The sequence below is a fragment of the Peromyscus maniculatus genome, chromosome 18 (assembly GCF_049852395.1).
Source record: "Peromyscus maniculatus bairdii isolate BWxNUB_F1_BW_parent chromosome 18, HU_Pman_BW_mat_3.1, whole genome shotgun sequence".
NCBI classification, from domain to species: Eukaryota; Metazoa; Chordata; class Mammalia; order Rodentia; family Cricetidae; genus Peromyscus; species Peromyscus maniculatus.
The window spans coordinates 43,234,205-43,262,163 of NC_134869.1; the positions used below are offsets into that span (position 1 = coordinate 43,234,205).

At 54.7% G+C, this 27,959-nt stretch overlaps 2 protein-coding genes across 29 annotated transcripts in view; both read right to left on the minus strand.

Moving 5' to 3' along the window:
• Positions 1-5,887: 5,887 nt before the first annotated feature.
• On the minus strand, positions 5,888-15,051 carry Stac3 (SH3 and cysteine rich domain 3). Of its 4 annotated transcripts, none has more exons than XM_042263154.2 (12): positions 12,774-15,047; positions 11,970-12,036; positions 11,469-11,733; positions 11,140-11,237; positions 10,870-10,933; positions 9,888-9,985; positions 7,109-7,175; positions 6,888-6,940; positions 6,635-6,720; positions 6,403-6,454; positions 6,182-6,319; positions 5,888-6,068 (listed from the first exon to the last, which is right to left on the minus strand). In XM_042263154.2, the coding sequence occupies exons 2-12, from the start codon at positions 12,033-12,035 to the stop codon at positions 5,970-5,972; spliced, it is 1,086 nt and encodes a 361-aa protein (XP_042119088.1). In that variant the 5' UTR covers position 12,036; positions 12,774-15,047; the 3' UTR covers positions 5,888-5,969. The 4 variants fall into 4 exon arrangements, with proteins under 4 accessions (XP_042119088.1, XP_006973341.1, XP_006973344.1 ...); XM_006973279.4 differs by having other exon boundaries at positions 12,952-15,046; XM_006973282.4 differs by lacking the exon at positions 12,774-15,047 and having other exon boundaries at positions 11,970-12,709.
• An 814-nt stretch (positions 15,052-15,865) lies between these two features.
• R3hdm2 (R3H domain containing 2) overlaps positions 15,866-27,959 on the minus strand; it is a 125,848-nt gene continuing 113,754 nt past the window's right edge. For 18 of the 25 annotated variants that reach the window (XM_076554097.1, XM_076554090.1, XM_076554089.1 and 15 more), the window contains 6 exons: positions 27,284-27,384; positions 21,585-21,754; positions 19,797-19,944; positions 17,872-17,969; positions 17,496-17,580; positions 15,866-16,822 (listed from right to left, as the gene is read on the minus strand). In XM_076554097.1, the coding sequence (XP_076410212.1) occupies positions 16,482-16,822; positions 17,496-17,580; positions 17,872-17,969; positions 19,797-19,944; positions 21,585-21,754; positions 27,284-27,384 (943 nt within the window). In that variant the 3' untranslated portion in view covers positions 15,866-16,481. Of the gene's footprint in view, positions 16,823-17,495; positions 17,581-17,871; positions 17,970-19,412; positions 19,738-19,778; positions 19,945-21,584; positions 21,755-27,283; positions 27,385-27,959 lie in introns of those variants that run through there. The other 7 variants (XM_076554109.1, XM_076554105.1, XM_076554096.1 and 4 more) reach the window with 2 other exon arrangements.

Sequence of the window (27,959 nt, forward strand, 5' to 3'; positions counted from 1 at the left end):
CCTCCTGGAGCCTCCCAGGAGCTTGCAGGTTCAACCTCAGCATCCTGCAAAGGGGGGTGGGGTGGGGGGCAAGCGAGCCTTGCTAGTTCTGCCCAGCCAGTTCTGGACAGTTCTGCTGAGTTGTGGTTGGCCTGGAGTAGCTGGGGTGGAGGATGTAGGTGTATGACTCTCTGCACTGCTCAAGGTGTGAAACCATGCCGGGGCAGTTTGGGGGCCTGGGACGGCGAAAGTGGAGGATACGTTTATTAGGGTTCACAACATCTTGGGGAACACAATGCCACCACATCTCCTCTCTTCTTGTCTAAAATTTAAAAGGCCAAGGAGGCCGCCATATTCAGATGAGAGGAAGAGCTCTGGATGAAGGAAGCAGACTTGGGAAGCTGGAAGAGATGTTGAGATGGGGAAGAGAACACAGCCCTGGCAGGGAGTTCCCCCCACGCCCCATCTTTGGAGGACTGCTTTGGGGGACACAGGAGGTGAGCTTCATCTCCTCCTCACGCCGGTGTTGATTTCCATCATTACCCCCTCCCACCCAGCTTCTGGATCCTGTGAATCTCCCCTGAAGAACTTGCCCCACGGCGGGCGGGATGAGCTGTGTGCCCGCCCCGGTCTCCCCGGGGTACCGGGAGGGAGGCGACCCTTTCTGAGAGGCCCCTCCCTTTCTCACACACCGATACCTCGCTCGCCCCTCGAGCTGACAGCTCAGCTGTAATTAGGCTGCGGGGTCCGGGCTCTCCGCCTCCCTCCGGCGGATAATGAGATAAAGTGTCAGAGACATGGCGAGAACAAAGAGACAGAGACCCGCCGAGATGGGGGTGGGGGTGGGGGTGGGGGTGGAGGAGGGGGGACTGATGGGATGTCAGAGCCTGGAACGGAGCAGGGCCCTTCCGGAGCGTTGGCACCCCCCGGGGGGCTGGGCCAGGGAGGATGCGTCCTAGTGGAGCTAAAACAACCCGTCTTGAGGCTCCAACTCCAGCAGCTGCCCAGCTGGGCTGCACATCTGGTCCTCTGCGGTACAGCTGGGGAGCCAGGGCTCCGGGGGGGACGCCTGGCCTCTGCTCTCGGGCCCTCGCTTGCCTGGTTCTGGCGAGCTAGGCCTGGGGAGACCCCGAGGCTGTCCTGGCACCTCCGCGGTTTCTCATCCCGTGGGTCTCCAGTCCGCTCTGAAGCTCAGATGGTCACTTCCGCCCTTGCCTCCCCGCGACTTCTCGACGCTTCATCTGCTCCCCATCCGGGTCTCTGTGGGCCCTGTCTCTGACACCCCGCCCCGCCCTGTGTTCCCATATCTGGATCGTGGTCTCTGGGGTTCCGGGTCTCACCCCATCTCCTTCCCTGCCCTTTCCCAGTCACTCAGGCCGTGCTGCCCCTGCAGCAGGTGAGGGACAGCAGGAGTCGTTAGCTGAGGATTAGGCCCAACCCGTGGTCCCAAGGGGGGACCAGGCTCTTCAACTCTAAACCGCTCCAGGACGCTAATCCGTGCGGCTGGCGCCGCCGCAAGTCAAATGCAGCTGGGTTCTCCAGGGCGAGCCGACAGGGGAGGGGGCCCCGTGGGTGCGGGCGCCCTCTGGAGGCCGAGCCGCTCCCGAGCGCGGGGAGGAGGTCTCGGGCTCCCCCTGTCGGGCAGCGCCCGCCCTGCATGGGCAGTGCTGGCTCAAGTTGAGTGTGCGCCTGGAGTGTGCACACAGGTCTGCGCCCAGGGGTTTACTCGCCCACGCAACCGAGCTGGTGGAGCCTCGCAGCCTCCACTCTCCCGTCGGGGTCAGAGGACACAGATGGGAGGAGGACTCTATCTGGCCAGGCGTGGACAGCATCCAGGTCCAGGCCGGATTCTCTGTGGCCTCACGCACCTGGGGCTCCCTCTCCGCTCCAGTGCTACCCGGGTTTCCCTCTGCCTTGGCCTCCCCTAAGCCTCTCCTGGCTGACGTTCTTTCTGCTCCTCTCGCGCACTGTCTTTTCTCTAGCTCTGTCTTGGGGGTATGTCTGGGCTTCTCCTTGCCATTCTGCTCTCGACCTAGCTTTGTCCTTCCGTGTCTGTTTCTCTGTGTCTCTCGACAGCCTCTCCTTCCCTTCACACCTTGCTGTGGTCTCTCTGCAAATGCGCGCTCTCCCCCCCATCCATTCTTTAGCTCTATTTCTATTCCGTGGTTTAGTACCCGTCCCCGAGGCGTTGCAGCGACCCAACGGAACAGCTCGCGGACACCTTGGGGGCACCGCTCAGGGCCCCCTCCCCGTCACTTCCACATTCCTGTCACCTCGCAGCGGCCTCTGTCTTCCCGCTGCAGCTGAGGTACTGGAGAGGGCGCCCGAGAGGGGAGCCACGATGCCCTGCATCTGCTCAGGAGCCCCGGGGGCCCTTGACCCCCCACTGCCACTATTAAGGGCGCTGGGTCCTGAGGCTCTGAGATGATCATGATTGCAGCAGCCAGACAGAAGTGGAGCCAGGAGCCTGGCGGCAAGCAGGCTAGCAAGCGAGACAAAGACGCCCGCGCCATCTGTTTATGCAAAGCGCTCACCACTAGGGACCCTGGTGTCCCGGTGCCTTGCCCAGGCCGGGGCACAGGGTCACGAACCCACTTCTGCCCAGGGCTCCCACTATGCCTGGGCATCCCCTCCTCCCTGGCAGCCAGAGGGGCCACGGGGCGAGCAGAAGAGGGAGGGGGCGGGGTGTTGATGTGATTGGAGAGGACGCGGCTGTTTCTTCAATAATGGATGGAGATGATGCGGACGGCGGCGAGCCGGCCGGGAAAGGAGAGAGGAATAGAAATAGGGAGAGAAAGAAGCGGGGGCGGGAGACGCAATCAGAGGCTCTCTCTCTCTCTCTCTCTCTCTCTCTCTCTCTCTCTCTCTCTCTCTCTCTCTCTCTCTCTCGTGCACGGGGACGCGCGCACACGCGGGCGCGGGCGTCACACTGTCATTCGGGTACATGCTGCCGCGCAGCTCACACCCAGGCACACGCCCACGCACCGTCACCGAGACACACACACACACACACACACACACCTGCAAGCAGAGACGCCAGAGCAGCGCGTGCGCGCACACACACACACACAACACACAACACACGGCAGTGGCTCTAGAATTTCACACATACGACGCCTGCACACCGGGGCACAACCAGACACATGGACCTGTCAGAGCACGTTTGAAGGAACGCTCGACACACCTAGCCACCCCGGGACTTAAAGAAACCATAGAAATGGGGGTAGACACCCGGGCTGACAAAATCAGCACGCACACAGGTACACACGGACCTGGGGCTGGGGTCTAGGCACACACCACGTCCTCCGACGGGCACATCCCCCCCACACCAGGAGCACAGAGACAGAGAGCCTCCCACGTGCTTTTCAAGGGGTTGCACCCAGGCAAAGGCCGGCCGGAGCTGCCATTTGTGCCCTGCGGGGGGCTGAGAGTGTGACAGAGGTCGCTGGGCCAAGCCTTGTTAGCCCACATTAGCCCAGCCACGTAATGAGGAGGTGGTGACAGGAGGTGCCTGGGGCTGTGTGTGGACTCAGAGGCCTATGCCCCCCGCCCCCCGGCCCCCCAGCTTCCGTCTCAGGCCTCCAGGTACAGACAGACCTCGGGCTGTCCCTGCTGCAACAATTGCGACAGCCCCGACTTAGCTCAGGAGAGGGGGAGCCATGGCTGGTGGGATACAGGCATCAGCCCTAGAAGATGCCCAGGAGCCCCAGCTGAGGGGAGGTGAGGGCTGAAGTCAGGGTCAGTGGTGTCCCACCTCCGGGCAGGCCGCCCAACCAGCTAAGATTTTCTTTTTCTTTATTCTTTTCGATAATAGTCATTAGAACCTGGAGCGGCGTGGGTGCACATTGTGTCCTGGACCCTACAACACCCCGGCCCTTCCTCTGATCTATTTTCAATTCCGCCTGCTCCTTGGCCCAGACTTACGACCTTTGCGGTGTGTGGCAGCGCCATCCATCACCCAGGCAGCTGCTGGCCTGTGGGAGTGGGCGGCACTGGGGGCCAAACAGTGTCCCTGTCATACCTCGGCCTCTCCTGGGATTGGCCGGGGCTCAGCTCATCCGGCAGAGTGCTGAGGGGCAGGGTATGATCACCGGGTTCAATCAAGACACTCTTCTCCACCCCTGGGGCCCCAGCACCCCTCCTTCCAGTTAGGCGCAGCCTGTCTCCGGGCTCCTCCCGCCCCCCCCCCTTCTCTCGGGCCCTTTGCTTAATTTCCTATTAACTGCTGATAAATCCAATTAAACCGCCGCTCTAATTAGGGACAGCTGCCGGCTCGGTAAGGCGAGGGAGAAGGGGGGGCACCCTGCGAGCATCGGGAGCGAACAGCCGCTCTCCCAGCTCCTCGACACCCCTACACCGACACTGCCGCCCAATGAGCCAGTAAATTGGTTTTGCTTCAGCATTTTTGGGGGGCTCTTGACAGTCCCGGGGGGCGGGGAGGAGCTCAGTGTGTGAGGCCCTCGGACCGCTTTGATGAACACAGGCAATGGGCATCCATCCCCATGCTTCCTGCCCTCTCTTGTGCGAGGGGACCGGCTGGCTGTCCGAGTGTTCCTCTCCCGGCCGAGTGACAGTCAAGGGCAAAGGGAACAAGGAGCGGAGCCCGGCTTCTGCTCCGTGTGCGCTGTGTGCTTCCCGACCCCTGGTACACCTCATCTCTCTGCCGGGGAGGGAGGGAGGGGAGGGGAGGGGAGGGGAGGGGAGGGGAGGGGAGGGGAGGCCCGTCCCGGGGCCCTCCTCTCCCCAGACCAGCTGAGCCTCTGCCCTCCCCCCTCCTCCAGCAGCAGATGGTGCCCGGGCTCCCGCTGCCAACCTTGCTAGGCGGTGCCAACCTCGGTCCTGGCAGACAACGCGCAGACTAAGGAGAGGCGCTTCTGGCTGGCCAGGCCGGCCCTCCCCCACCCGCCCTCAAACCCAGGACCCCTCCGCCTGCCCGGCTCCAGCGACCACCCCGGGCTGCCTTCCCCGTGGCCGGCCGGCCGGCTCCTAGGTCCCCAAACTCCTCGCCTGCCTCCTCCCGCTCCCTCCTGCACACCTTCCCGCTCCTCGCCACCTGCCGCCCTGACCGGGGCCGGCACATTTGCATATTTGCATATGCAAATAATAACATTTGCATACGGCGCGCCGCAGGGGGGGGGGGGGGATCGGTCGGGCCGGGCGTCCTCCGCTCCGTACCTGTCGGGGAGGCGCGGGGGCAGGGGCCGCGCGGGAGGGCTCAGCCCCCCGGCCTGGCTCGCTGCGCTCCCGGAGGACCGGAGGGAGCGTTGCCATGGAGACGGCACGCACCCCGCCCCCTCCCAGGCCTAGGGTCTCCGGTTCTCCCCCCTCATCCCCTCCCCAATCCCTCTCTCCAGCTGAGATCTCGCATCGCCCCCTGGCGGCCGCGCTGGGCGCCGAGCCAGGCTCTGAGCCGCCAGGGCGACATGGCCAGGACCTAGGAGGGGGGGACCCGGCCCTGCCACGCTCTTCTCCCGGCCACAGGGCCGCGGGGTGGCATTCCAGCCCGGCCTTTCTCTTCCTAGGCCAGCGAGTGCAAGCCTGCCCCACTCCCACCAGCCGTGACCTGGCCGTAGGAGGTGGGGCGGCCGGGGGTGGGGGGGGACGGGACATCCGCAGTTAAAAAGACAAACTTCTCTAACTTTTGTCAAAACTTTAATAGATTCGCAGCCTCTGACAGACAGCTGGGCCCCTGGGCGCCGCTTGACGGGCGTGCACCCCCGCCCCCCAGCCCTTGGATAGGCCTCCAGGGTGGGTCTTCCTGGTGCCGCCCGCTCTGCGCTCCGGGTATCCCAAGCCCCGGGCAAGGGGAGAGGGGTGGGGGGCAGCCCCTCCCCAGAGACGTCACCGTGCTCCCGCAGGCCTCTCCGGCCCTCCTCCTCCAGCACCCCAGCACCCCCTCCTCCTCCAGCAGCCTCCCCCCCTCCCGAGCCCGCACTGGGCCCCGCCCAGAACCAGGCCTGGGTGTCTCCGGCCCGCGGGCGCCACCACACCTAAATCTCCTCCAGGAAGTCGGTGGGGAACAGCCCCACCTTGCGGCCGGTGTAGACCTTGACATAGCCGCCAGCTTCGTCTCCTTTCTGCACGACGATCTGGGGAGTGAAAGGATGGGGGAGCAGGAGCTGAATTCAAGACCGGCTGGAGCAGGGAAGCCGGGGGAGGCGCGACCAGGCCTGGGAGCAGCGGGTTCGGGCACCCGAGCTACCTGGTCTTTCTTCAGGGTGATCTGCCCAATCTCGCGGTTGCCCACAAAGGATCTGGTGACGCGGTGCACACGTTCCCCAGCCCGGACCCGAATGATGAAGTTCGGGGGGAAGAATCCGACCTTCTCTCCGATTTTCCCCTAGAGAGCGGAGTAGGTAGGCTGCCGATCTCGGGTTCTAGACCCTCCCCACGGCCCACCTTAGCTCCCGCCGCCCATCTCACCCGCCACCACTCCTCGTTGGAGTCATCGATGACCGTGATCTTCTCCCCTGGCCTGGGACAGGAAGGAGGAGAGCGCTCCGTGATTTACACGCACACACCAGTCCCTGGCGGTGCTGCAGGCGCGGCTGCAGAACAGAAGCCCAGGGCACCTGCCCTTTTCCATTCCCACGGAGAGCGCATCTCTTGCTCCTCCGTGCTCCCCACACTCCCGCCTCCCTGGAGGGCTTCTCACGGGAAATCCAGATCATCCTTCTCCAAGGCTTTGAACCGATAGAGAGCCACAAAGTAATGAGATTGCTGGAAGCCAGGCTGCTTGTGCTGGGGGGGGGGGGGAGGATGAAAGAGAGGGATGAGTTTCTCAACTCCTTTACCAGCTCTTCCAGGAGGGGAGTGCATTGGTTTCTGTGTGTCTGCCTCGGTGTGAAGAGGGGGTGGAGGGCGATGGGAAGATGAGGGCCGGGGTTCTACAGGTAGAAAAGTCTTACTCTGTCATCCGGTGTTTTCTTCTCAGCCTTCTTGTCTCCTTCCGCTCTGTTTCCTTGGATGGGAAATACAGACCGATGGCTTCTGCCCGTGCAGGGCACCCATCACCCCCTTCCCCTTGGGCTGGAGGACGTTCACCCTGGGCCCAGCCTTTCCCTCTCCACCCTTGACTACACTGACCCCATGCCCTCTCTGTGGATGGCGAGGGGTGGCACTCACTCACCATCCGGGGACTTGCCTTCCTCTGGCCTGGCTGACTCTGGTTCCTCCTCCATCATGGCTGCCAGAGGCTGGAGGGGACACCAGAGTTAGAGGGATGCTGTCTTTGGAACCTGTTTCCCCTGCTTCTCCGGGCAGGCCAGAGAGTTGTAGAACAACAGTATCTAAGCACTAGAAGAACACTTGGAGAAAACATTAGTCCCACCACCTGCCTAACGCAGGAATTTCCTCTGGTGTAGGCCTGAACACAGCTCACTACCTCACAATGTAACCACGTGATTTTCTTTTCCAACTCCTCTTATTAAGCTACATCAGCTTCCCTCTTACCTTTAGTTATTTGTCTTGATTTGCCTTCTTGGGGCTTTAAATGTGAAACAAACATGGTCCCTAAATATCTAAGGACAGCAGACAAATCCTTTCTGGATTCTCTTCTCCCCTAGTTTTTAGTCCCTGCAAATCACCTCTATGATCCAGATTTCAGGCCCTTCATTATACTGTCTGATTAAAAATACTCCAATGTATAAGACAGGGCATTTGGGGGGGGCACAGTGTTCTCTCTCTCTCTCTCTCTCTCTCTCTCTCTCTCTCTCTCTCTCTCCCTCCCTCCCCCCTCTCTCTCCCTCCCTCCCTCCCTCTCTGTCTCTCTCTCTCTCTCCCTCCCTCCCTCTCTCTCTCTCCCTCTCTCTGTCTCTCTCTCTCCCTCCCTCTCCCCCCCTCTCTCCCTCCCTCTCCCTCTCCCTCCCCCCCCCCCTCCCTCTCTCTCTCTCTCCCCCTCCCTCCCTCCCTCCCTCCCTCTCCCCCTCCCTCTCTCTCTCTCCCTCCCTCCCTCTCTCTGTTGTTTTGAGGCAGTCTCAGGCAGCCAGCTGTTCTCAGACTCCTTATGTGGCCAGAATGACCTTGAATTCCTGCTCTTCTGGCCTCTAGCTCCCACATGCTAGGATTACAGGCATGACCACTTTACCTGTCTGGCAACATAGTTTTCACAGTTTCGTTTTAAGAACAGAACCTAAGAATATGGATGTTTTTCCTGAAACAGCCTTGAAAATCATAGTTCAGTTGACTGAAATTTGTCATCCATACCCAAGCTTTATGTCAACTACTTTGAGATCAGATCTCTAGTTTTGTTTCCAGAAAGTTTTTTTCCCACAAGTAAATGTTCTCTTATGAATTTTCAAATTATTATTATTATTAATTATTTTCAAGACAGAGTTTCTCTGTGTAACAGTCCTGGCTGTCCTGGAACTCACAGAGATGTGCCTGCCTCTGCCTCCCCAGTGCTGGGATTTAAGGTTTGGGCCACCACCACCGAGTTGAACTTTCAAATTGTTAAAGCCAGACAAGGCTGTGCATGCCTCCAATTCAGCACCAGGATGCTGAGGTAGGAGGATTGAGAACTCAGGACAGACTGGGCTGTAGAGCAAGTTACACGAAGTCTGTGCTACATAGCAGAATGGAAAAGAATATGTGTCAGAGATGTGGTTCAGTTGGCGGGTTGCTTGCCTAGCATGAAGAAGCCCTGGTTTTGATCCCTACCATCACATAGGTGTGATGACAAGTATCAGTTACCCAGTACCTAGGAAGTGGAGGCAGGAGGATCAATGTTCAAGATCACCCTGATGCTGGCTTAGGCCACCTGAGACCCTGTCTCCATAATCAGGGGATGGGGCTTGCTGGAGAGTGGTGACGAGCACTCGCTGCTCTGAGATTTTGTTTATTGTTATTTTATGAGCGCATGCCTGGTGCCCACAGAGACCCCAGAATGGGAGTCGCTTTAATTAACATCATAAGGTTGTCCAGGGAGGAATTAATCGCTTGCCCAGGCCAACCCACTTCTGGCCTTGCCAACCTTGTATCTCTATTGTAAAAGACAAGGAGACTGCCCTTGCCCAGGAGCAGATCTGTGCCTCTGTTTCATCTACAAGGTGAACAGGTCACACACCAGATGACCTTCAAGGACACCTGCGGGCTCCAGAATTCTCTAGTTACTTGGAATGACAAATTCTCTTCCCCAAATGCAAAATGCACAGATCTTGCCCCTGTGGCCCACAGTGCCAGGCCTTCTTAAGCCTTCTGTGGTACTTGACTGCCAATTTTGGAAGGGAGTTGAGGAATCACGTTCTGTGGCTGGAGTGAGTTTGTTTTTCAATGTTGGGTGTTAAACCAGGATGGATGCCTTACACATACATACTAGGCAAGCACTCCACCACAGAACTATATTCTCAGTCCTATGGCAGGATTCTTTTTTTTTTTTTTCTTTTTTCTGGTGAGGTGCATAAAATGCTTTAAAAAAAAATTCTACAGTTTCACACAGGAATGTTTTTCTGCTTGGTTATGCTGCACCATCTGGGGGCAGAGGATCCATAGCTTCTATTAGTTTCCCCAAGGGGGAAATGACCTGCCCCATGGAGCTCCTGCCACGGGCCTCTGCAGCGGCGACATGGGCTGCTCACATTTTTCTTTTCTTTTCTTTTTTTTTTTGGTTTTTCAAGACAGGGTTTCTCTGTGTAGCTTTGCGCCTTTCCTGGAACTCACTTGGTAGCCCAGGCTGGCCTCAAACTCACAGAGATCCGCCTGGCTCTGCCTCCCGAGTGCCAGAGTTGATTCGGCTGATCTGGCTGGCTAGGCGGGTGTCCCCTTCCTCCCTCACCGCTCCATGTGTGTCCCTCCCGAAGCTGTGTGCTCGGTGGAAGAGGAGGACCTTCCCCGAATAGAGGAGGACCGGTCTTTGGTCAAGGGTATACGAGTAGCTGCGCTCCCCTGCTAGAACCTCCAAACAAGCTCACATTTTTCTTATCTGCCTGTCCCTTCTTCCGCTCCTTGTTCGCCATGATCACCCCGACGCGCAGGGTCTCAAACACAGGGTCGTTGCGATTGGCGGAGGCTGGTGGGGTGGGAGGAGAGAGAGTCGATTACTGGGAAGGCCCGCCGAGGAGGGCTTGGAGGGAGAGCCCTTTCCAAGGACACAGGGGAGTCGGTGGATCCATCCGCTCCGGGACTTGTTGGGGAGTGGAGATGGAGAGAAGCGGGAAGGCCAGCTGCGGGATACCTAGGCCACCGGTCTAGAAGGGCTCTAACCCCCCCTCGGAATGCCCTGTGATGGGACCCCTCCCGGTCCTGTGCTATGCTGGCTTCTGTTCTGCTGAGTGGCATGTGGGCGAGCCGGGTGCCACCACCAGCACATTCCTTTGAACTCACACTCTTTGTGGAGTTGAGCTTCTCGGCCAAACCCATTTGAGCAAATTTTCAGCGAATACACGTGTTTTCCTTTTTGAGACAGTTTCACTCTGTAGCCCTGGCTATAGATGGACATCAGGGAGACCCGCCTGCCTCTGCCTCGTGAGGGCTGGGATTCAAGGCGTGCGCCAACACGGCGATCTCCATGAATACACTTTTAAGGGTTGCCACATTAGGAACTTGTCCAGGGGGGTATCTGTAGCTCATGGGCCGGCCCTGAGTATGGGTGTCACTCTAACAGGGCGAAAACAGGCCAGAAGCCTTGCTCTTGCTTAGAAATGGTTTGAAAGGAACAGACTATGGTTTCATCCTTATCTCGACCTCCGGCTATTTGTGGTCCTTGCTCACTCATGTCTCTCTCGGCTATAAACCAAAGGACTAGTCAGTGCATCCAAAAATGGCTGTAAAAATACTAGGCTGAGAAGGAACTATGGAAACAGAGTGATCCCATTTCAGACTCGACTTTCCAAGAGGTGGCGTGGAGTAGTCTCTGAGACCCGCCCACTCCCTCCGTCCCGGGTGGGCACTTACAGACACAAGCATACTGCTGGTTGCTGTACAGCGGGGAGCTATAGGCACGACGGAAGCCGGGAGGCTGTAGGATGGGATGGGGAAAGCATGAGAGGGAGCAAGGTAGGTCCAGAACCTCCTCCCCCACGAGGACTCAGCCCTGCTCAGAGTAAGGGGTGGGCTGAGAAAGAGACAACCGGGAAACGTATGGCTTTAGGGGCCAGCAAGTCCCTGATGGCCCGGGTCTCCTCTTCCACGTTCTTGCTCCCCAGAGCAAGCCTTGTCACTCACGATCTTGCCGAAGCATCTCTGCATCTCCACGTAGGACTGGCAATGTTCATGGATGTTGGTTTTGCAGTTCTTACAGCGGAGCCCAAATTTGTTATTGACTTGAAGGGGGAGAACATTTGAGTAAGGTTCTGGCTTCCCGTTTTCCTTTGTACCACCGCGGCTACTTCAGCTCTGAAGGGCCTGCCCTCCTCTGGCACCCTACGCTATCCATCTCAGTCTTTTCACAGGGTGAACCTTGCCAGTGTGTCTGTGCCAGACACAGCTTTGCTAAGCCCTCTCCCACCCCCCAAGCCTTCCATCTCACGGTCTCTAGTCCCTTCAAGACTCACGCACAATCATCCGGGCACAGACATCACAGAACTTGGGCTTCTTGAAGAAGTGGTCTTTGAATTTGTGGGGCTTATCATTGACAAGCTTAGGAGGTTCTGGGGGTGGCTCTTCTTCCTCCTCCTCTTCCTCTTCTTCCTCATAGATATAGTAGATGGGCCCACCCCCGGCCCCCACTGCCTCTCCATTGGCCTGGGGCTCTGGGGGAGGTTCCATCTCCGTAGTCTCTGGAGAGCCCTTCTTGAATAACTGCTTCAGGCGTTGTAGCTGGGGGGGAGGGGGTGCAAGAAACTCAATCTTAAATGACGTCACTTGTTCATTTTTCTATCGTGGGAAAGCAATGTCCCTGGACTTGTGGATTGGGGCTGCAGGTGTCGGGCTAGCCCGGTAACAAACGAGCCACACACAAGTGGGATCTACTCAAGCGGTTTTCTTTACACGTTGTCAAGGCTTCCCAGCCCCTCCGACACCCCTGCCCCCAGTGACCAAGGGTCCAGACTCACCCCACTTTGTGGAGTCTCTGATGGGAAAGGGGGCTTAGGGGATTCCGGTGCCTCCTTCTCTGTCATCCTGCAAGAGGGTGGAGCCCACTGAGAGCTGATCCCTGACGGCCTGCAGGCAGTGGGGTGGCCCTCCAAGGGAGGCTTCGGGGGACCCTTGGTTCAACGGCCTTTGGTAGAGTCTGTGAACAGATTCTATAGAGGTCCAGAAAAAAATGTCCAACAGACGGAAGACTTCTCAACCAGTTCCTTAAACTGATTCTTGTCTTTCCATGTCAAGGAGCAGCCCCCGCGTCTACAAATCCAATGTTGCTCAAGGCTGTTGGCTTCTGGGTTCTCCTATGGCAGTGGTTCTCAACCCTTTAACAGTTCCTCGTGTTGTGCTGACCCCCAACCCTAAAATACTTCATAGCTACTTCATAACTCTAATTTTGCTACTGTTATGAGTCGTAATGTGAATATCTGATATGCAGGAGATCTGACATGCGACCACTCACACGTTGAGAACCACAGTCCTACACATACTCATGACTGATGCAATACACCCCTTCTCATGGCTTCAGGAGGTGTTCTTGTCTACACGGATGAAGGTGTGTGCCTCGGTCACTCGCTCCTGAGCCTTGGGGACCTTGCGCCTAGTTCTGTCCTGGCCTGCCTCAGGCCTCTGCTATTTTGGTTTTCAGAGTAACACGAGCCTCCCCTTCCCTTACTATTCCATTCTCTGGAACCCCCCACCCCTCGCCCCCTCTCCAGTCTTGACTCACCCTGAAGTTGGACAATTTCACTTCGACAGTTCACACTACTCACAGATAAGGAGCGAAAGGAAGAAGCCGAACAGACTCGGGAAATGAAACGACGAGGAAGAGACGACTTACTTCTGAGACTCCCTAAGTCAGATCAGTGTGGAAAGAGGGAGTCCCTAAGGCCTTGACGGTGGTGCTGGGGGAGGGCTAGTCCTCTTCCTCCAGGGCTAAGCCCCCCGTACCTTCCTTCTGGACTCACACAGCTACTCAGTACTGGGCGGCCTCCTAGCCTCTCACCGTGGTGGCAGGGCTGTAATGACAGGACTGGAGGACTGGGGACAGCTGAGAGGACAGCTGACGGGCAGAAATTGGAACCAGGAGGTCTGGGGCAGGGAGGGCTGGACCCTGACTCCTCCCCCCCCCCCCCAGCTGCTCTTCTGAGTTTCCACTGAGCAGGTCAGCTCCTCGGGAAGGGGCATTTCCTACCTAACACCGCAGTACCCTTCCCCACTCCGAGTACCAGGGATCGAACCCGGGGCCTTTGCCATGCTAACCATGTTTCCGACCAGCAAGCTAAAACCCTACAGGAAAGGGCTTCTGTTCCCCATACTCACTCGTGTGATTTTAGATGTCTGACGGTGAAGTCAGGATGACTTCCTCATACTTTCCCCTTAACGCTAACCACCTTTCCAGTTCTACCCTCCCTGGGCGCACTTCGTCACTTTCTCGGGTTTTGTTTCCTTTTTTTGGTGGGGGAGGAGGGCTTGTTTTTTTGAGACAGGGTTTCTCTGTGTAGCCCTGGCTGTCCCAGAACTTGCTCTTGTAGACCAGGCTGGCCTCGAACTCGGAAATCTACGATTAAAGGTGTGCACCTCCGTGCCTGGCTGACCCCAAAAGTTTAGGCCAGGGGAGGGCTGGGAGCTGAGGGTGTGAGGCAGAATTCGGTCAGCCGTGCGAGACTGCTTTCTCATCTCCAGCTGAGCAGAGTGTAGTGCTTGCTATTTTACTCCTTTCTCAAGAGCACAAGGGGGCCTTTCTCCTTTGTCCTCTACAAGTCTATCCTTGGGGAAAAGAGAATATCCGAGTTACTGAAAAAGATGGTGGGTGGTCAAACCCAAAAGCTATGGGGCTGGAGAGATGCACAGCTTTTCACCGAGGACCTGGGTGGGTGCCCAGCACCCACACACGGGCTGTCTGCAACTCCAGTTCCAGAGGCTCCACACCCTCTTCCGGCCTCTGTAGGCATCAGGCACAGACACAGCACACATACATACATGCAGGCAAAAACACTTATACACATAAAAGAACAAATCTTAAAAAACAAAAAAGCCCGTTGGCACCAGAGGTCTAAGGAGCAGATGAAAGTTTAGCCGACCCTGGCCATGTCCCAGCTGCCAGTGGTTCTTCTGAGTGTGTGTGAGTGCAGGCGTGTGGCCTGAGGACAATGCTTGCAGTGGGTTCTCTCCTGCCCCCTGGTGGGGTCCAGGGACTGAAGTCTACTGGCCTTGCACACAAGCACCTCTGCTGCTTTGAGTCAACCTCACCAGCCCACAGCGGCCTTCTACAATGAGGCTCGTTTACCTTTTAGACTACATGTAGTGCACTTATTGGTGCATGTCCCTAACGTGAGTGGTGACTGAAGGATGCTCACCCAGGGTTGCTCTTTGTCCTGGCATCAACCCCAGGTTGCTAGGCTTGGCAGTATGTACCCACTGAGCCATGGTGGGGCCGTACAGCGGGTTTTTATCATCTGTAAATGTTCCCTTCCCCCATGAGAACTGGATACTTTATAACTTAAAAACAGCCAAGCCTTATACTTTTAACCTTTATTTTTCAGTTAGGGTTTCTCTGTATAGCCCTGGCTGTCCTGAAACTCACTTTGTAGACCAGGCTGGCCTCGAACTCAGAGATCCACCTGCCTGTGCCTCCTGAGTGCTGGGATTAAAGGGATGTGCCACCACCACTTGGCAGTTTTAACCATTTTAATTGCAAGTCCTTCTCTCAACTCTGATAGTCCAGTGTAGGAACTGAAAGGCCAAGGGGGTGGCCATTCTCAGAGATACAGCTTTCTCTATTCTAAGGGTATCACATGGCTGCAAGATATTGGAGGACAGCCAAGGCAAGGTTGTAATTGAGTGTGGGTTTTGTTTTTTGTGTTTTCGGAAAATCTCTATGTAGCTCTAGTTGTTCTGGAACTTGCTATGTTCAGGATGGTCTTGAATGTAAGAGTTTTGCCTGTTTGGTTTCTGAGCACTGTGATTAAAAGAAGGTATGCTCCACCACGCTGAATCCAGAGTCCTGCCTCTGCACCAGACACAGACACACGCACACGTACACACACCACACATGTACACACACACACACACACATGCACACGCACACACACACAGATATGTACACACACACACACACACACACACACACACACACACACACAGAGACGGACATGTACACACACACAGACGGACACACACACACACACACAGGGAAAACGGAGAGCTGGAGGCTCAGAGAGCTCTTGTGTCCCTGCTGTCAGGCCGTGGCACTGAGAAGCCTGAAGACTCTCCAGTCAACTCCACGGCGCACGCAGTGACTCTGGTCTTCAGTTCTGTCGGCTGCATGGGACAGGTAAGCGTGCTACCCTGACAGGGCTCGGCCCTGCAAGTTCAGCTGGTTTTGCTGGAAGTGACATCCACATGTTCCTGCCAAGAACCGATCCTCTGCTCTCAGGATGAAGGTGCGGCTTCTGCATCCCTGAAGGGTGTTTCAGAAGACTAGATGGACAGAAACGAGGCCAGCATCTCGACCCAGTTCTGGACCATCTCACCCAGCTCAGCAGCAAGGATATAATGAGTAGCAGAATTAATGGGCAAGAAGGAACCTCTCATATGGATACAAAGGCCCAGAGCTGAGGAGCAGTGTGCTTGATGAAGAGCAGTGTGCATTTGAGAACCACAGACCCAGCCATCTCTAAGAATGTGCACAGGGAAGAGGAGGGGCCAGAAGGAAGAGGTTAGGAGATCTATGTGCACACCCTAGGGAAATCATCCCAACCTACAAAAGCCCCTTCCAGCGGCTGTGGAACTGGACCTGCTCAGAGCCTGAAACCCATTCCACACCAGTCGTCCTCAGAGAACAGTGAGTGATGTCCAGTGACAGGTTTTTGCTTTTTTTATATTTATAAACAAAACCAACCTCCCCCCCATTAACTCCCCGAACAAACAAAAAACCAGATTAAATAAAATGTACAGTGAATACACCCAGCAAACATCTGTATGTGCAATTGAATACTGTGTCTGTTACTGTGGCACAAACCTCAAACAAACAATATACAGTGTTCTGGGGAAGGAGGGGGGTCCCAAGTTTTAACTCTGTGGGGTGTGGGGAGACAAGATGAGGAAGAGAGGGGAAATCAATGTACTTTTCTTAATTCTGTCCATATAAATATATTCATGAAGACCAGAGAGGAGGGAGACTGGGATGGTGAGGAAATGGGAGAAGAGGGGATGTGGGACCCTCTCAATCCTACTTGACCAAAAAATATGAAAGAAATTAATTCCATGGTGGGAGAAGAGATTTTAAAAAAAAAGGTAGAAGAGGATGGGAAGGAGAGGAGGACAGAAGGGGACCAACAGGGAAAAGTGGGACCCCTGGCAGGGAGTCCCAGGCCGGTGTGGGAATCTGTCTGCTTCTCTCTCCAGCCGTGAGGGGCAGGCTCTGCCCAGTCATCTGCCCCCCTGCCCCCCCTCCTGTGCCGTCCTCCCTCCTGCATTCATTGGGAGCTCGCTCGCTCCAGGATCCTCAGGTCGTAGTTCTTTTTGGCCACTCGAAGTTTGAAGCGACTCACAGAGTTGTTGAGGCGAAGGGAGGCATTCTGGGCGGCCAAGGGGCTGGGGAACACAGCCACTATGGTGTACAAGGCAGCGAGGTCCGAGTGGCGCCCATTCTCCCCCGGCCCACTGTTATCGCCGCCGCCTGCACCAGGCAGCCCCTGAGCATCCTTAAGCCACTGGATCTTGGCACCAGACATGGCGAGCTGGGTGAAGAGTTTGTCCGCCTCTGTACGGGTGATTCCTTCAGGGAGGTCTGTCACCTCCAGCACCCTCCCCAGCACTGAAAGGGGGAGATGAGAGACCCTGAGCAAGGCTCACAGTGCCTGGCAGTCACCGAGCAAGCCTGCACACAAAGCCCTCCAAAGCCTTCCCTTCCCCAGTCAGCCCCCCATCAACCTAACATCCCCACAGAGACTCCATGTGGGGGCTGGGGCGGCCGGGGAGACGAGGAACCCTCCTCTCTCCAACCCCGACACAAAGTGACAAAGACTGAGAAGTAGTACTTGAGTTTCCCTTCATCAGGCTGTAAGGGCAGGTTCTCAGTCACTCCTGATACACTCGGTGGCCCAACCTGAATGTGACCCACAGCTCCTCCCACCCAGAGGCTGGGCCAGGGACGTCCGGTCCCTTTCTTCCCTTGTTTAGGCAGCAGCTGCAGACCTGGCATGGCAGGCCTGAGGGAGAAAGCTGCTCTCCCACGCTCTCCCGCCCCGACTCGGGTCTGGGGTGACAGAGGACTGTCAGGTTAGGAGACGGCTTAGAGAGGGCAACCACTGCCGTCACCACGCTGCACCCAACGTCTAGGATGGTCTCTCAGGACCCGGAGGGCTTGCCCAGGGACACGGACAGTTCACCCCTCTCCCGTCTGCTTGTCCGTCCCCCGCTCCACACCAGCTTCCCACTCTACTGGGACGGCAATGAAGGGCCTTTCTCCCTGGGGTCCGGCTACTCACCAACGTCTGCTGTGCCCAGGTCGGTGGAGGCAGATTTGAGTGCTTGTCTCTTGGCCCGGTTCCCATGCTTCAGTCCACTCTGTCCCTTCAACATCCAAGAGAACTCTCATCCCAAGTGAACCTTTACTGCCTTGTGTCCCAAGGTCTGCCCTAGAGACTGAGGAGTAGCGTCCCACCCTGAGGACCCCACCTCACCAGGCAGTGAGACTTCCCTAACACCTCTCCCTCTGGGCACTGGGGTGGGAGCCGTGAGCACAGACAGGAGGGGACTCTCTTTGCTTTGTCCTGTGTCCACCCACCTGGCTGAAGCAGAGGCTCACAGACAGGGCCAGAGGAGGAGGGGTCTGACGGCCCCAGACTGACGGTGTGTGCTCACCTGGTGCACCGTGTACGCTGACTGGCCGTGGAGCAGGGGAGGGCAGATGGACAGATTGTACTGTAGCGGCTGACCCAACAGGGAGTAGCGCCCATCACCTAGGGTGAGAACAGGTGTTTAGGAGCCTGAGTGTCAGGGTGTCACAGAGGAGACTTCAGGGGCTCTGGAGATAAACAGCCCCAATACAGACGAGCCCTGCCTTTTCTATGCTGGGAGTATCTGTGTGACTAACCTAAGGGTTGTACTCTTATGTGGTAGCATACTTTTAATCCCGGCACTTGGCAGACAGCTCTCTATGGGTTCATGGTCAGCCTGGTCTGCACTGAGAGTTCCAGAACAGTCACAGCTACATAGTGAGACCCTGCCTCAGAAAAACAAAACAAAACAAAGAGCTATGTCTCTTCCTAAACTCCTGGCAGGACCTTGAGTTCTGTCCACCGCAGACCCTATGTGAATGGCCAGGAAAGAGTTAAGTGTGCTGGTACATGCCTGTGATTCTAGCACTTGGGAAGCTGAGGCCAGCCTGGCATGGTGAGAGTTAGTCTAAAGGAAACGACGGAAGAAGACCCTTGAGCTTTGCAAGTGTCTCTCCTCTCCGCCTGGGTGTCTTCATTCCCAAGCCCTCAAGTTCTGACTCATGAGAGGCAATGCAGAGTGGTGGACAGGGCCACACTCAGAGCCTGGTGCCAGTCAAAACCACTGGCTCTGTGCCTGGGGGTGCAATGCTGGGGAGCTCTCTCTGGTGCTGGTGAACGGCCAACTGAACAAGGCATGGAGAGCACCTGTAGCCATGCCGGGGCACACTAAGTGCCGCTGCGGAGCTAACTCCTCACAAAATGATATATTTTGGAGCATTTTAAACATCTCTCTCTCTCTCTCTCTCTCTCTCTCTCTCTCTCTCTCTCTCTCTCTCTCTCTCTCTCTTTTGTTTTTTCGAGACAGGGTTTCTCTGTGTAGCTTTGCACCTTTCCTGGAACTCACTTGGTAGCCCAGGCTGGCCTCGAACTCACAGAGATCTGCTTGGCTCTGCCTCCCGAGTGCTGGGATTAAAGGCGTGTGCCGCCAACGCCCGGCTAAACATCTTAATCTTATTTTTAGATTACTTGTGACAGACAAAGCAAAAAGCAACAAGACTATTCCCATCTTATACATGCTTACCCCCATTTTATAAATGAGAAAATTAAGGTCTACTTCTAAGTTTGAGTAACTTTTCAACATCACAAAGCTAGTCTGTCCTGGAACTGGTAACCCAGGTTATTTCAACTGAATTCAGTGTTGTCTCTTCAAAAATCATGTTCTTCTTGGAGCTGGAGAGAAGGCTCACCAGTGAAGAGTACTCACTGCTCCTGCAGAGGACCTGGGTTGGTTCCCAGCACCCACATCATATCTCACAACTGTCTCCAGTTCAAGGTACACATAAACTCACATAGGCACACACACATGAATAATGAAATTTTTAAAATCTTTTTTCTGAGACAGGGTTTCTCTGTGTGGCCCTGGCTGTCCTGGAACTCGCTCTGTAGACCAGGCTGGCCTCGATCTCAGAGATCCTCCTGTCTCTGCCTCCCGAGGCACATCCAGCTAAAAAATTCCTAAGCAAAGCTTCTACTGTTCTGACACAGCCTCCCCTTCCCAGCTCTCTCTGGTCCAGTACTGATGCCCGACAGTTCTGTTGTTCCGTGGGAGGCTGAAGGAACTTCTTTCCTCTCTTCCTACCTTACCTACGTGGTAGTAAACAGCAAGTGTGTGCAGGAGGCTGGAGTGAGTTACCTAAGAGCAGGGGGGATGTCCCCGCCTCAGCAGCCGTCAGCTGCAGCGGCAGCTCCTCGACTATCTCCCGCCCTTTACTATCTTCTAATCTCCCACCTTGTCATGGAGGGTGAGTGCTGAGGTCCACAGCAGCCCACCTTGATCTAACTCCCTACCCTGTGCGGGACCCCCGGGCCGGGGGAATGGCGTGAGGACGGGCAGGGGACCGAGTCCAGTGCAGACGTTGCTGAGGCTGGTGACAGGAGAGGGTGCTGGAGACTGGGTAGGAGAGGTGACAGGGCTGCTGCCCATTTGTGCATTGGCCTGTGAAAGAGAAAGAGCACGTATCACACACACACACACACACTCACACACTCACACCCCTTGATGTGTCCCATGGCTTCCGATTCACCGCTCTCAACAAACAAGGAGTCTTGTAAGAACTGCCCGAATCGACTGCTGCTCCTAACTGTCCTCTGTCCCCTCGTCGTCTCATTTCAGCACTAGAGATCGAACCCAGGGCTCCCCATGCGAGGCGAGCATCGAACCACCCACCTACCTGACAGCCTAGCCTGCATGCTTAGTGCCCACCTCTGATACACTGTTCCCTTGGCTGGTCTGTGTGGGAGGCGCAGCTTAAACAAAGGGCTGGGGAAAGCAAACCTGTTGACCGCGTGGGCACACTTCCTCTGAAGGCGGGCAATGGCGGCGGCGGCGGAGGGGATGCTGACCACCTGGGGCTTGGGCTGCTCTACAGACCCTGATCCTGAGTCTTGTCTCTCAGTGACTGGAGCCCACCCTTACCACAGAGGTCCCCTGTGCACCAACAGATCTGTCCTTATGCGCATTAAGAATCCTTCCTTTAGGCCCTCACCCACCCTAAGCACTGTTTATCAGCCAAGAGGACGTGTTCTTCCTGGGAAGGTCACGGCTGCTTTGCTCTTGTGCCAGGGAGGTTCTGTGAAGCCATGCCTAAGCTCTGTTGTGATAACTGTCATGCAGAAACCTCTTCCCTAAAGTTTACTGTGTTTAAATGTTTAAGAAAAATAAACTCTGAGGTCAGACTCCGCAAGTTCTGACCCAGCGCTGGAAAAGGTGGTTCTGACTTGAGCTGCATGCTTTATCTCGCTTGGATTGTTTCCCTGCAGGCTGTGAGGCTGGCAGGGGTCCCTGACATGTCTGTGCATGTTTGTGCAGTGCGCATGTATACGCGCACGTCTGCGCAGTGCACATGTATATGCGCATGTCTGTGCAGTGCACATGTATATATGCATGTCTGTGCAGTGCACATGTATATGCGCATGTCTGTGCAGTGCACATGTATATGCGCATGTCTGTGCAGTGCACATGTATATATGCATGTCTGTGCAGTGCACATGTATATATGCATGTCTGCGCAGTGCACATGTATATATGCATGTCTGTGCAGTGCATATGTATATATGCATGTCTGTGCAGTGCACATTTTTTGCGCATGTCTGTGCAGTGCACATGTATATATGCGCATGTTTATGGAGGTTAGAGGTCAATTTTGGGTATTCTTTTTTTTAATTTTCTTCTTTAGTGACAGGGTTTTTCTGTGCAGCCCTGGCTGTCCTGGAACTCACTCTGTAGACCAGGCTGGCCTTGAACTCACAGAGATCCGCCTGCCTCTGCCTCCCGAGTGCTACTGTCCTTTACATGCCATCTTCCCTAGCCCAGAACCTTGTATGCACTAGACTCATGGTCTACAACTGAGCAACACTCCTCATCCCTGGCTCCTGCATTTTAAATATGCTCTAAGCACGGTCTGATGTGTTCTATCTCCTCTCTTAGATAATTAGGCTCCTGGAAAGAGGATACACTTTGTTATTCTCATGTTTTTCAGAGAAACTGTACAAGAGGCTGTGCAGTCAACGACATAAGATTTCTTCCTGAGGAGAAATCTGGACCTTCCTTACGAAGACAAGTGTTAAAGCACTTACCTGGGGGTTACCGTCAGGATTGTACAGGTCTCCAGACTTCTGACCTCGCTGGTCCACATTGTAATATTTGCAGTGACTCCACTGGACCATGGATGGATTCTGGGGGGCCTGGGGTCCATTAGGGACATTCAGTTGCATGACCACCACACCTGGTCCAGAAGGTGACACTCCTGAGTGGCATGAAGAAAGCAGCTGTTGGGATTCAAACTATTTTGGAAGTACCTCTGAATGGAAAAGCCAGCAAGCAAATCCACCCACTGGTTTCAGGGCATTTTAACTGTGTCCTGCCAGGGATCTGAGGTGGCTGTGATCTGGCCTTGGATGCTTGCTCCCCAATCAATGAAAGTTTGAGTGCAAGAGATGAGACCAGATGCTAATATTCTCCTGCCCTTCACCTGGTAAGGCAGTTTATGACTGGCAGAAAAATTACTCATCCTGTCAAAACTGAGCATTACCAAATACCCAGGTCAGATGGCTGAAATGTCTGGTCACTGTACTAGTCCTAGTCTGGGCATGGGCCAGGGCTGCAGATATGTGCGAGGTTTTCTGGTAAGGACTGCGGGTAAACCAGAAAGTCTAACTGTTCTGAGATGAAGGCTGGCGACTCCACTAAGTCAACTTACAAAGGACCTTCTGGTCCCCAGTGGCGAAGTGAGGGAACGGTGCAGGCAGAGGGCACAGTCTGGAGACACGAGGGGCTAAGATACAAGGGCACTGTAGGAAAATACCCTAAGAGATAAGAAGCTTATTCAACAAGCCGTTACTGAACATTTGCTACGTGCCAGTCCTTACGCTGGACACTGCTCCAAGAGAGGGCAGTCTATTAACAGCTCAGACATGAAGCAAAGAGCTGAGAGCAGAGTCTGGGGTGCACTCTGGAAGAATCCTTAGACTACCCCAGAGATGCTGGGATAGGACCTGTGCTTCTAGAGCTCGCCCTGTACTTGCATTAATTAACAGGGTGATGAAGGGGTCCAGGGGCGGGAAGATGGACACAGGAGTTCTGAAAAAGGGAGCCGGAAGGATGATGGCAGTCAGAGCCTTCTGAGGGCTATCTCGGCAGATTCCAGGGCCCAACTGGATATGACCGTGAGGTTTTGGTTCTGGTGGCCATCAGCAGTCTCCTCTACTGACAAAGTAGAGGAGGGGGAGGTCCAATCTTCCTTGTGGTAAAAAGGCAAAGAGCCAGGGAGAAGCAGTTTGATGGACAGTCCCCACTGCGAGGAACAGGTAGGGCTCTGGCTCTACACAGGGGATTATACAGCGTGACAGTTTCCTTTTGACCTTCCAAGCTGCATTCTTGCTGGGGCTGCGCTGGCGTGCATGGTGGTGGAGAAATGGGATTACTGGGATTACCAGCTCAGAAGCTGCAACGCTGCTCTTTTCATGGTCTGGTACTTCAGGGCTGCCATTGCCGCTATGATGGGAAATGCTATGGCAGCTGGGTACCAGCCATGCTGGGAGGGGGTGCTTGCTCAGGTAGAACTGGTCATAGGGAGTCAAAGACAAGACAGGAGGTCTGACAGCGAGCAGCTCAGGGGACACAGAAGCTATTTGAGCAGATCTCTGGCCACTGTGTACCCCACCTCTAGGGCTTACGAAGTCGGAGAGCACAAGCACTCAGTGCAAAAGGCTGGATTCTTCCTGTCCCCTGCGCCAAAGGCGGCAGACACGGCAGTCATCGGTGGGGCTCACACAGCTGTGGTGTGAACCCACACAGCTGTGATGTGAACCCGCACAGCTGTGATGTGAACCCGCACAGCCGTGTGAACCCGCACAGGCCGTGTGAACCCTCACAGCTGTGATGTGAACCCGCACAGCCGTGTGAACCCGCACAGCAGTGTGAACCCGCACAGCCGTGTGAACCCTCACAGCTGTGATGTGAACCCGCACAGCCGTGTGAACCCGCACAGCCGTGTGAACCCGCACAGCCGTGTGAACCCACACAGCCGTGTGAACCCGCACAGCAGTGTGAACCCGCACAGCTGTGATGTGAACCCGCACAGCTGTGATGTGAACCCGCACAGCCGTGTGAACCCTCACAGCTGTGATGTGAACCCGCACAGCCATGTGAACCCGCACAGGCCGTGTGAACCCGCACAGCTGTGGTGTGTTCCACACTCCTAACAACTCTGCCCTTACTGCAACTGCTCTGGGCACCCTGTTTCCCACCCCATCAGCCCTGTGCACTCCAACACCTCTACCCACAACACTGCAACGGACCTTATCCAAACTCCTCACTGCGCCCCAAGGGGCCAGCAAAAAGATGATCACATCTGCAGCTTTTTAAAAAGGCAGCTCATAATCAGCCTAACGCCCTGGGCTAGGAAGGGTGGGGGCATATGTCAGTGTATTAGGTGAGAGCATAAACAGGACAGAGGAAGCACTTCCTAACACCAACGTCCAGACAGGAGGAGCTATCGGGGCTCAAGGCACGGAGGGAAAAGAGCCACGTCCTTATATTGGTTTCTCTGATTCCAGCAACAACAATAAAATAAAGGCAGGGTCCTTAGCTGAGCTCTGTTCTGAACTCTCCACTCAGTCCTCCCACACTGGCCTGGAGCGCTGTTCCTTCACTCAAGCGAGGACACAGTGCACTACTCGACTGATGAGCTCATTTTTATGCGTCTCTTCCTGGAGCCAAAAGCAGGTGGCATCTGTTAACTGCTGAACTGTCCTGCCCAGTGATAGCACCTCCTTATTGCCAGGGTGGGGAAGCAGCCTGGGCTGAGAGCCGCTGGAGAGGGAAAGGGGGCTGAATAAGGAAATCAATTTCAGCTGGAGAGCTAGGAAAGGAGAGGGGACGTGTGAATGGCTTTTTAAGTGGCATCATTAAACCTGGGCAGAAAGGTCGATTGGGCAGAGCAAACCACATAAATACAAGCAGATGACATTTATGTCTGGCAGAATTGGTTTTCGCTTTTTGTTTAGATTTTTTTTTTTTTTTTTTTAGATCACTGAGAGAGAAAACTGAAAACAGAGGGCTTCTTCCTTACCACCAGGGACCAAACCTAGGAAAAAGAAACGAAGCCAAAGTCACAGGACAGAATCGGTGTCTTGGCTCCTCACCCCAACCCCCTTTTTGGCAAGGGAGAGGAAGATTCTTCTGAAGTGGAAGAGAACATTCTCATCTTTGAGAGGCTGGCCATTTCCGTGTGCACTGCACACTGTCCGCGCTGCTGTGTCACTGAGAGCTGGGAGCCTGTTTCTAAGCATCACCGAATTTCATGTCTGTGTGCATCCTTCCCAGGCAGGAATCCCGCATAAACCCCAGGGGACCCGAAAGCTATCACTGTCATGGGAGACAAAGTGTTCCCTGGAGTTACAGTTCTATCCAGCACTGTAGTGGGAGAATTCAGGTCCAGGCCTGGAGGTGGACTGGGCAACTACAAAAGGTATTAATAAACCTCAGCAGTTGTTCCAGGAACAACCAATCCTAATCCCTGCCTTTATTTTTGGAAAAGTGACCATGTTGCTACATGAGAGGAGGGTGGGGTGACTGTCCTCTGAAGGTGAGGGAGGCTTTTGTGGACTATTCCAGCCCAGTTAACAGCAACTGGAAAAGGAAGCAGAAGAAACACGTGTTCCTTTTTTTTTTTTTTTTAACAAGTTCCTTAACTTCTATGGGCAGGAATTAACAATTTTAAATATTAATTGTTAAGTGAACATCATCTCTCAGCATGGGTAGGACAGAGGGTCCCACCAGCTGGGAAGAGTATAAGGACTGTCAGAAGTTTAGGATCAGTGTCTAGGGAAGAAAGGAGCAAGGAAAACTGATGATGGAGAGTTTCCTCCCTCCCTCTCTCCCTCCCTCCCTCCCTCCCTCCCTTCTCCACCCTGAGCCTAGACCTCTGGTGCTGCTGGGCTCCAGAACAAGATGTTTTAGTTGGCTTGGCAGTAGGTCAAGTGAGTAACACAAAATTATTTTCTGTATTTTTGTTTTGGATCCAAAGACCCTTTATATTTGAACAACAGATACCAGAGATCAAAGAGATACACTACAAAGGATGCCAACAATACACATACAAGCATATCCTCACGCACACACGGATTTTAAAAACAGGGGAGAAAATTCCCCGTGGTACTGAGCACCAACACAGTACACATAATCTTTGGAGCTGGTTTCTACAATTTCCATATTCCACTGAGAATTTCAAGGCCAAGTGCCCTTGGTAGACAGTAAGAAGCGCTGGAGAGCCCACTCATGTAATAAAAGGCTGGATGAGTTTAAAACCTTAGCTTTCAAGAGATTCATGTTTGGTCTTGATGAAACCAGAAGTCATTTCACCTTAAAGGTGAAATATATCATGTCTTATGAGCAACCTTAACTCTGTAATTGCCCCAAAGCATCTAGAGCGAGAGTGCAAAAAACCTTAGGTGAAAATACTTCATTCTAAGTGGGAAAACCAGACAAATGGCTCCCTCTCACCAGAAGAGGGCGCACAGATATGCTCAAGCAAAGTAGAATGGGGGTGGTGTGAGGGTGAATTATAATTCAGAAATCCTGTCTCGAAAACAGAAAAGAAGAAGAAGAAGAGGAGGAGGAGGAGGAGGAGGAGGAGGAGGAGGAGGAGGAGGAGGAGGAGGAGGAGGAGGAGGAGGAGGAGGAGGAGGAGAAGAAGAAGAAGAAGAAGAAGAAGAAGAAGAAGAAGAAGAAGAAGAAGAAGAAGAAAGAAAACAGATTCCTTCCCGAAAGCCCTCAAGTTTCCTGAGCTGTACTGAATGGAGGCGTCAGGCTGAGCTGACAGGGAAGTGAACGAGGACAGGCGGCTACCCTGGTGTCTGCTGGAGGCGGAAGGGAGGCTGCAGCTGGCCAGCATAAAGCCATTTAGTTCCTGGATAGAAAGTGGGGAGAGAGAGAGAGCACAAGGCCTCCTGACAATCTGTTCCTGAAGATGCAGCTTCTAGGGCACAAAGTCAAGGCCTAAGCTGCAGTCCTAGGACGACCTATGGGAAGACACTCATTAGAGTCTTAGATTTCCTTATAGACTGGTCAGAATACAGACTGTCTATAGATCCATTTCCAGGACAGCCAGAGCTAAACCTGTCTCCAAAAATCAAAACAAAACAAACAACAAATCACAATGTATGTGAGTACACACCAAAATCTGCTAAATAGATCTCTGATGTTTTAAAAAGCATTTCTCACGGAATGCTCACATTCCCAAGAGACAAAGAAAAGCTGTTGGCGGGGCGGTGGTGGCGACGCCTTTAGTCCCAGCACTCGGGAGGCAGAGGCAGAGGCAGGCGGATCTCTGAGTTCGAGGCCAGCCTGGGCTACAGAGCGAGTTCCAGGACAGGCTCCAAAGCTACACAGAGAAACCCTGTCTTGAAAAACCAAAAAAAAAAGAAAAAAAAAAAAAGAAAAGAAAAGCTGTCTAGAGGGTGAGTGAGGGCAGGACACAGGGAAGGAGCCGATGGCAGCGAGTGTGCTGGTGAAAACACACACACACACACACACACACACACACACACACACGCACGCACGCACGCACACACGCCCTCCCTGCACAAGAGAACAACAGTGGACCCGGAGGTGTAGCTCAGACCTTTCTGGGTGTGAGGATTAAGGCACTCACTCCACACTCAAGTCAAGACCCAGGTCTTGGAGACGACACTCCATCGCTTTGCACTGGGAGCCTGTCAGCAGTGTACGCCCGCCAGTGCCCACGCCCTCCTCCAAGTCTTCCCTCTCTTACCTGAGTACTGTTGCGGTATCTGTGGTGGGCTGCAGGGGGAGGGGGACTGAGGCATCTGGTACTGCTCAGAGCCGGGAGGCTGGAGGAACCCCACAGAAGGGCTGGGAGATAAGAAGAAAGGAGTGGTGAACGGACAGAGGGAGGAACATGGCTCCTGGCAAACAGCTGCTGCTTCCTAGGCCTCCCTGTGGGAAGCAGAGGCAGCTACAAGTCATTCCCAGACCAATTTGCCATGCAATTTCTAAAATCACTCATCAGTTCAAACTTAATTATATATATTTGTACTTGATCATCTTTCAATTAGGAAGCCGCTAATCAGTGCTAAATATGGGCTGCTGGCAGCACACGCTCTCTCCACAGGCTGGAACACTGAACACACACGTGTGTGCCCAGGCATAGAGGTCTTATAAGGAAGGAAGGGTCAGACCTACAGTGCCAGGAAGAAAGGGCCGCGAGAGCTAAGGGCCAGTGACTGAGGAGGCACACACAGGGGGAACCCTTGAAGACAAACAGGAGAAAGGACGCTGCAGAATTCAAAACAACATGGAGACGGACACACAAAAACACAGACAGACAAACAAGCCGGGCGGTGGTGCCGACGCCTTTAATGCCAGCACTCGGGAGGCAGAGCCAGGCGGATCTCTGTGAGTTCGAGGCCAGCCTGGGCTACAGCTCC